Here is a 9,636-nt window from a genome sequence, read left to right on the forward strand (position 1 = left end):
ACAATACAGGGTACTAAAAATATAGTTAGATAGAAGATAATATTTGATAATATTATATATGTTGCAATTAGTACACTTGAAATATCAATTGTTGAAACTGGTATTTGATGATCTGCTTCTAATGTGTGTCAATGTTGTTATTGTGCTTAGCGTTATTAACGTATTAGCGTGTTATACGTGTTTATGCGCTGATATGATGCTAATGTTGCGAAATGAAGAGTTAAGATATTTATATGGACGTAGGATGCTAGTGTAATGATAGTGGAAAGAAGCGGTGGTAAAATAGTGTAGCAATGACTGTGACTCAATGTTGTAGGCAATGGTGTGTCAGTGACAGTGACAATAGCGAAGTAATGAAGTATTGAAGTAGTGAAGTAGTGACAAGGAGTGGTGCTGAATGTAATTTATAGTGTATGAATTTTACGTGTTGTTGAAATTGGTTGTTGTTAGAGAAGGCAAGATAGTTGTTTGAAATGAAGATGTATTATAAGAGTATATTACTATAGATCTGCCACACGAGATGTCTCAAAGTAAATGTACTGTTGAAAAGAATAGTTTAAAATGCCCCACTGAAAATTAAGTTTTTTTTGCTTGTGTAACTAAGCCGTAACTGTGCTGCACTCGTTATACTTTTCGTATTAAAAAAAATCAAATTTATAAACTATTATAACTATTGCTGGAATCATTTCAGCTTTCTGATAGTTCAATCGCTGTTTTCATAGCTACTACGATGAATACTCTATGTAAATCGTTGAGGTTAATACACTTTTCAACGTCTATTTGCTGTTTTAGTTTTTCAAATTCTTTTATAGTTGCTTCACACGGTTCTGTGTTTTTCATTAAATCAAAGTGTTGTTCTCCCCAAAACAGTTTGACTTCTTGTCCAGAATTAGTTGTTCCATCAATTATGAATAAATAATCTTTTGTTGATATTTCACAATCCGTTAGTTGTAGACAATCGTCGTCAAAATGTATATGACATGTATGTGGGTACTCTTGGTTTTTGAAATTTTCCGTTTGAACTATTATCTTTAAAAGAAATGGGTTCTTATTTAGCGATTTCATAAACTCGTTAACAGATAGCATAGGTAGCGGTTCATAGCAGTGTTGGCTATAGTGGTGATTCAACAAATTGGAGATAAAATTGTAATATTTCAGTTTACCTGTTGTTGCCGGTAACTGTGTTGTGAAGTCTTTTGTTGTCAGGTTGATAAAATGACACGGTCGTGTGTTAGAAAATTTGAAAATTCTATCAACAAAGTTTTTTATGATTTTATCTGGATTATTTTATTTCAAATTAGATCTGAGATTATCAGATGTTGTCAGATAGTAGGGAGAATTAGAAAATCTGCATCAAGAAGTGAAATTTGATTTCATTCAAAACAGTCGAGAGTATTGTTTTACTGTGAATGCTAGAACTGAGAACTGAGAGATAGATTGAAATTTTGAAAAAGTTTTTATTTTTTAGTTTTTTGAGCAATGTCAGAATTTTTACAATATTTTGTAGATTTTATAAGTTGTTGAATTGCAAGCAATAGATTCAGAATTGTGATTTCTAGTTAAGTTTCGGTTCTCTCTCCAATAATCTCGGGGTTGCGGTATTTTCGATACCTTCCGAATTTTCTAGTCTTCTGATTGGTTGTGACCATTTTTGGTAATTTTTTTGGATCATTATTGATCTTTTTTATTCTTTGTAATTTTAGTTTTCTTTTGAAGTGCAGAATGTCTTTATGGTGATTGGATTGTTGTTATATTCTCTCTAATTGGTATGCCCGTTTGGTATACCTAGTTATCATTATTGGTATGATGACGTACTTCTGTCATTCTTGGTATGACGTTTGAATAATTAGTGTCAAAAAGGGGCCGGTTGGCTTTTGAACTATCGTTTCAAGTAGAGTCAACTTAGTAGTTGTTTTGGTGACACCAACTTTCCTTGTTACCAAGTGCTCTTGGTGTAATGTAAATTGAGTACCAAGTCATTTGATGTAAATGTTAATGAGGTACCAAGTTAATTGGATTAAAGGTTAATTGGTACTAATGAGATTATTTGTATTTTCAAATAGATTTGTGCAATCAAAGTGGTAACTTTAACTGCTAATTGATTCTGTTAGATCTATCAAGTCAGATCCGTTATAGTAATTACCAGCTTATAGTATTGACAATGGTAATTGAAGTTATTCTGGTAATGTCTACTTCTGATGGTTAAATTCACTAATGATGTTCGGAAGAGAATGTCAAATCTCTTGGCATTCCGTGTTAATGAGGTCTTTTGTACTCACCTCATCTTCTAATAATGATGGTGGGGACTATTGATTAGTATCGTTAATTAGGTTGATGACGTCCGTTTCATAATGTCCGTTTTCGGAAATTGTGACGTAAGTGGTGACGTATATGTATTGTGCATATGGCCGAAGGTTATTTGGCCTAAATGAAATATCTGTATGTTATCATCTGAGATACTAATGCTTTCAACGTGTTTACATATCCGTGTAAACTAATGCTTTACAGATCAGTTTATACTTTATTCTATCTCGTTCAATGTCAGATAATGGGTAATGGGTTAAGTGTGAGTGTTTAAATGTGGACTGTTCACATTGATAAATGTGAACAGTTCCTACTGTATACGGGTGTATTGATGCCAGTTAGAGTTCGTACGTGTATAGGATATGAAGAATGGCGTAAGAGTTCGTACGTGTTTAGGTTAGAGTTCGTACGTTTAGGATGTGGATATAGATGTTAAGTTTGTATGTGTTGATGTTAAAGCGTATTACTGTGTGTCTAAATTTGTTCTTCCTATGTTTTAGATACGTATTGTGTCTTGGGTGCAACGCCGGACAGTGTCGTTCTACACGTAGCAATGCTGGTCTTACACGTGACAGTTTCGTTGTATTGTGCACGTTATCCGTTTTTTTGTGTTCGTTATTCAATTCAATTATTCGTACGTGTGGGGAGTTCGCACTCATTCCAAATACTTTATTCGTATGTGTTAGCTCTTTGTGTTACTGTGTACTTGGCTTCGTTGTGTTACTGGAGTTCGTACGTGTTAGTACGTGTTACTTGATCTCTGTTAGCGTGTACGTGCGAATTGTGTTGCTTGTACAATGTGTTGCCTGTACAATGTGTACAGTTACATTTTCCGTTTCAGAATGTGACAGGATGTTATTTGTTATTACTTCCTGTATCGAACGTTCCCGTTTGTTTTATTCATGTTTGTTTGTTATTATGGTGCTATTCATTACATTGTTGTATTGTTATTTGTTTCCTTATTTCATTATTTTGTTGTTAGTTTTATTTTTTGTTTACATTATTAGTTTGTTTGTTTGTTTGGTTGTTTATCGTTTTTCTAAGTTCAGCTTCCTCATAACGTCTATTCCATTTCTTGAGTCCTCTGAGCGTCAGTCATAGGATTTGTTTTTTGATTGTTTGTTTATCGATTGAAACTTATATAAACTTATTAAATAGTTTTTAATGAAACCAGGGACAGCCGTGGTGGTCCCTTTATGTTGATTCTTGGAGCAAGTTCATTGCATCGTGCAATCAGAACCCTGAAGAAACACCAACAGAAGAGACTTCATGGTTCAGTGATCACAGTACCTGGCCTCAGCTTCAACTTGAATGCACACAACTTTCGGAAAACCGCCCAATATTATCTCTACAAGTATCCCAACGAAAGTATAGTGGTTTGGAATGATGTTGTGAATAACTCCCTATCTCAACACAAGAGTAATGGATACACCCAACTGAGTGAGAACCAACTTGAATCAGTGCTATCGCGGTTTTCAAACAGAATCAAATCTATCAATTACTGTCAACGAAGAAAACTTCCTGACGTATTTCAAACAGTAAAGAAAACGAAATTGCCAGTGGTCTCGATAAATCGAGACATATTGTCACGAAAGAAAGCCAAAGATTCCAAGTTTGTACGAAGATATTTTCGACTACATCAGCCAGCAAATACAGAACTGAAGACTTTCTTTATTGTGAAGAGACATAAGGGAAGTGCTAAATCGATTATCCAAAAGAAAAGACTCCCTCGACTATCAAAGGCTAGACGGAACAAACTAAAGGAACAAAACCGAAATCAATTGCAACTCGAAGATATGTACGAGCCTTTTTCTGACTCCGAACTATCTGACATATCTGAAGATGAACTATTCTTTGATTAATATTCTTGCTATCTGAATCCTTGTTTAAGTACGAGGGTTTGGTGTGCAAGTTTATTTCTTCTCAGTTTCAAGTTCTATCTTTATGATGCGTTCTCAACTTGAGTTCAATATCTGATATCTTTTTGCCCCGAAGCTTGTTTCCCCCTAGTCTTTTTGTACTGAGACCTCGTTTCCGTACAAGGGCTCTAGTACATAGCACCTCCACTTGTATCTTTTTGTACTGAGACCTCGTTTTTGTACAAGGGCTCACGTACATAGCATTCCCCTTGTGTCTTTTTGTGCTGAGACCTAGTTTTTGTACCAGGGCTCAAGTACATAACATTCCCCTTGTGTCTTTTTGTGCTGAGACCTAGTTTTTGTACCAGGGCTCAAGTACAAGTACATTCCATTCCCAGTTCATTCCATTCTCAATTCCTTTCACATCATTCATAATGCATAAAGTGCGCCTAAAATCTGCCTCAGAAACTCAAGGCAAATGCAAAACATGCAAAAGTGACATTCCTTCAAGTGAAGAAGTCTTCCGTTGTGTCGCCTGTGATTGCATTCTTCATCTGACTACAAGTTGCACGAGTTTTTCTGAAACAGCAATAGCTGGTCTCAAGGAACTTGGAAAAAATGTTCTGCATGTGTGCAATAGGTGTGTAGAGAGGAATAGTCACGAAGAACTTCTGAACTTGTCGGAGAACAAAGAGAAACATCAGCGACAGGAATCAGCTTTAAGTTCAATCCAAGCAGAGATAAGCGAAATCAAAAAAGCTGTAGAGCAGCTTAAGGTTTCCGCCCAGAAAAGCCGCAGCAGCCACCACCTAAACCCAAGGTTGCGGACCCACTACCAAAAAAGATCGAATTGGATGGTATAAGGCTCCGAGGAATCCCAGAATCAGAAGACAAAACCCCCCGTCAGAGATACGAGCATGATAAGCGAGCTGTAAACTTGATGTTGCAGCACCTTAACATAAACACGGAAATAACAGATATCAGAAGAATGGGAGTTTTTCAAGCAGGCAGAGCGAGAACAATTGTCTTCAAAGTTGCAACCAAATGGGACAAACGGCTTATCCTCTCCTCTGTCGCAAAGCTGAAAACGTACAAAGAGAAGCTTTTTCTGAGCAGAGAGTTACCACCAAATGAGGCGAAATAAAAGTCCCAGTTTTTAAAGAAGCGTAAGGAATTAATCGACTCAGGAGTAGACAGGAAAAGTCTGAGAATGAAAGATGGCAAACTCCAACTGAAAAACGGTGATGACTGGCAAAACGTACAACTGCAAGCGGATTGCAGCTGACTTGATAGTAGCCCAAAGATAAGCGTAATTCGTCTCCTTCAATACAAAGTTAGGAGCATCCTCGATTTCAGTCGCCGTCTGATTTTTGCAAATCTTCTCTTGAAGCTTGATTACGACATCCTTTGCCTCACTGAAACTTGGCTCACTAACTGCATTCCTGATTCAAGTCTTTTTCTGAAAAACTATGATATGTATCGAAACGACCGAGAGGCCAATGTTGGGTCCTCAAAACATGGAGGCGCTCTAATCGCTATAAAACATTCAGTTCGGCACCAGAGACTGCAATTGCCGCTGAACATTCCAGACGTTGTCATGATAAAAGTTGAACTGGGCAGTTACAACTGTCTTCTATGTTGCATCTATAGTGCCCCTGGAGATAGTGTTTATACCCTCACATGTTCACAGCTGATAGAACTGCTGGCCCATATAAATTTCACAGCGCCTCGAATTGGGTGCACTGCAATATTTGTAGTAGGAGACATCAATTTCTCGTCAACATCCTGGGGAACAATGTACTCCTCCGATCAGAAAGAAATGAGTGTTCTTGAATATCTATTTGAACACAATTTTACTCAACTCATATTGGGGAAAACAAGGCAATTAGATGTGTTTTTGACAAACAATCCTGACCCAGTTCTTAGTGTGTCAGTTGAGAATCAAGTCAAATCGGCTCACAGCTCAGACCACGATCCTTTTCTCATATCGCTCGAGTCCGGTTCTTCGGTTAGCTCAGCTGTCAAAACTCTGAATAAAAAGCGAGATTTTGCCGCGTTTTCACTAAAGCAAGGCGACTGGCAGGGTTTAGAGAAGTACCTAGCCACAAACCCTTTTGCGCCTTATTGCTTTAGCAATGTGAACCTAATGGTGGATCTTTGGTATGACTGGCTTTATCAAGCGTTTGTGCCTAAGAAAACGAAACATAGAATTAGCCTGCCTCCTAGGGTATCCAGCCAAAACTCCCACCTAATGAAAATCAAACAGAGGCTTCACAGGTGCTCACAAGAGAACCCGAAAATGATAGCCAAGCTGCGAGATATCTCAAATCAACTCGATAAAAGCTTGGATTGTGATCAATTACAGTTTGAAAAGTCAGTATTCGAGCACGGCGCTTTTTCGGAGATCCAAAAGTACCTTAAAAGCATCAAGAAGCCGCCTTCGATACCAAGTGTCTTACACCTGAACGACCTTTCCGCATCAACAGATCAAGAGAAAGCGGAACTGTTTAACACATTCTTTCAAACAGTTTTTACCAAATCTGACTACAAAAGAAAACCTCTCACTTCCTTGCCCGCTCTTCAAAGTATTCACTTCGAAGAGTCAAAGATATGCGCAGTTCTGGAAAAACTGAAACCAGGCAAGGCCAAAGGGATGGATTGCATAGGAAATCTCCCTTTGAAGGCATTGTCCAAAAGCCTTGCGAAGTCGCTAAAATTGCTTTTCAACACCATATCTAACTAGTCAACCTTTCCCGATCACTGGAAAAGAGGTGAAGTGGTTCCTATCTTCAAAGATGGTGACAAACAAAATGTCAAAAACTACCGTGGTGTTGTCTTGCTCGATTGTGTTTCAAAAGTGTTAGAGCGTCTTATTTTCGAAAAACTCTACCCTCGTGTTGAAAGTCTACTATCGGATGATCAGCATGGATTTCGGAAAGGCAGATCAACAACAGCCCAAATGATCTGTTATCTCAACGAAGTGTTTGAAAACATCAACCAACCGACATTGTTGTCGCTGTATTTGGACTTCGAAAAGGCTTTTGACAAAGTCTGTCATGAGAAGCTGTTGGAGAAGTTGTTGATTCTGGGCTTTGGAGGACCCCTATTAGCACTCTTGGAAAGCTATCTGAGCAACAGGTCGCAAAGGGTCCGCATCGGGAACTCCTACTCCCGGTATCTGGAAACATCAAGTGGAGTTCCACAGGGCTCAGTACTTGGACCGTTCTTCTTCATTCTTTTCATCAACGATCTCCCCAGTCAACTAATGTCGAAATCGTTTGGATATGCAGACGATTTTAAGATCATATCACAAAATGCAGTTACTCTCCAAATAGATGGACATAGACTCTGGAAATCGTGCTCAGAAAACCAAATGAGTCTGAATCTAAAAAAGTGCAACGTTGTTGCCTTCAAGGGGACTGCGTCAGTTGCACTGGGAGGGCATATTCTTAATACAGCGGCAGTGCAAAAAGACCTTGGAATACAGGTCTCCGAATCTCTTAGCTGGGCGTGTCATGTAGAGAACCGAACCACCAAAGCTCTCAAGTGTTTCTACATGATCAAAAGAAGCACGCTCAACACTACAGCTTGGCAAACCAAGAAAGCAATTTACCGTAGTTACATAGTACCTATTGTGTCATATGGAGCTATCCTATTCAAGGCTAGAAAAACCGATCTGCGAATCATTGAAAACGTGCAGAAGAGAGCGGTTAAATGGATTTTCAATAGAAAAGACAATGACTACAAGACCAGCTTGCAAATCCTGAATCTTCTACCCCTCTCTCTTTATCACGAGCTGCATGTACTATTAACCTTCATATCCATCGTTAAGAACAAAATTGATGTTGAATGGAGGAACTACGTTAGCGTTGGGGAACAGCAAATTACCAGAGCTGGTCAAATCACTCAGTATAAATGCAAAGTTTACAAGTTGCAAAAGCAAGAAAGTGACTTCTGGTATAGGGCTGCCCACCTCGCAAATTTATTCGGCCGGTATCTCTCAGGAGATGTGTGCGAAACACCGAATATCAAGGGGAAGCTTTCTGATGTTTACTCATTGTACTTCGATCAAAAATATGACTTCAACAATGTCTGCACTTGGAGGATTTTCTGCAACTGCTCGGACTGCAGAGACCTTAACAAACTGAATCTGTGACAGTAATTACCAAACAGGGAACTTACGAAACCCCTGGGACTGAATCCCTAAAGCCTTTATTATTATTATTATTATTATTATTATTATACCTGTTGGGGCTTTGTGTTATTTTGTGTTATTTGTTCTTTGTTATTTGTTTATATGAGACTTTTTACATCATAAGTGGGGGTTCCAAGGGCTACTATCAGTACCAATGAGGGTTATCGTTATTGTTCGATAACGACCCTCAGCAATCGTTGTTATATGTATTTGTTATTTGTATATTTGCTTATTTGTTTGTTATGAAGCGGAGGACGAAGGATGTGAATGATAAAGGTGGTTTACAATGAAGGTGATTGATGGAGAAGGAGGGGGTGTAGCGAATATGGAGCTGGTGAAGGAGAAGGAGATGGTGTTTGTGACCATTGAGATGTTGATAGTTCCATATAGTGATAGTAATGGTGACAGTTGTGTGTATCGGTCAGTTTGTGAAGAAGGAAGAATTTGTAATTTGTAATTCCCTTATCGATGTTTTGATTATTTGTGTCATTTATTTAGTTCATCATAGCTAAAAAGTGTTAATATGGTTAAGTGTTTGGTACGTACAGTGTTTGGTACAGTGTATAATATGTTATAGTGTTTGGTATGTTTATTTGGTCATTTTTTTGACATTCTGTTCTAGAGGTTAGCGGTTAGGTGTAATGTTAACAATTTTTAGTTTGTTGTAATTTGTTGTGCTATTGGTTTTATTATTGAATATTACTGTTATCTGTTTCATATAGTATATATTTTTTACACTTGTTTCAATGGTTTCAACGGAGAGGGGGGGTGGAATGGTTCACGTTAGGGTTCTGTTTTTGGAGTAGTTAGATGACATTAGAGACATTAGGTAAATACAATGGAAAAGGCACATAGTAAGCGGTAGAATACTGAATGTACTGAAGGATTACTGAATGTAGTAGAATTACTGAATGTAATAGAATGCTGGTTGCAATAAAGGACTACTACTAATAAGTATAATACTAGGTGTGTTATGACACAAATAATAAATATAATACTAGGTGTGCTAATAATTATAATGCATCAATAAGTACAATATTTTTGTGTAATCATAAGTAACATCTGTAATAAGTAGTGTCTGAAATAGTTATGTAACTGAGATATTATTATTGAATCATGACAATGTAATGTACTATAACAGTATTATATTTATATATATATATATATATATATATATATATATATATAATTATATATATTGAAATATAAATGTGTTATTTTATAAATGTGGTTATATTTTTGTTATCTCCGTTTACGGAGATTGTATCTTTCGTTGTT

The 9,636-nt window shown here is 37.3% G+C and overlaps 1 protein-coding gene across 1 annotated transcript; it reads left to right on the forward strand.

Annotated features, from left to right (window-relative positions):
* Window positions 1-5,637: 5,637 nt before the first annotated feature.
* On the forward strand, window positions 5,638-6,906 carry LOC142343023 (uncharacterized). The gene has a single exon (XM_075394742.1). It carries the CDS (start codon window positions 5,638-5,640, stop codon window positions 6,904-6,906), a length of 1,269 nt encoding a protein of 422 aa, XP_075250857.1.
* Window positions 6,907-9,636: the final 2,730 nt, after the last annotated feature.

Source organism: Convolutriloba macropyga, chromosome 1 (assembly GCF_964194025.1).
Source record: "Convolutriloba macropyga chromosome 1, txConMacr16.3, whole genome shotgun sequence".
NCBI lineage: Eukaryota > Metazoa > Xenacoelomorpha > Acoela > Convolutidae > Convolutriloba > Convolutriloba macropyga.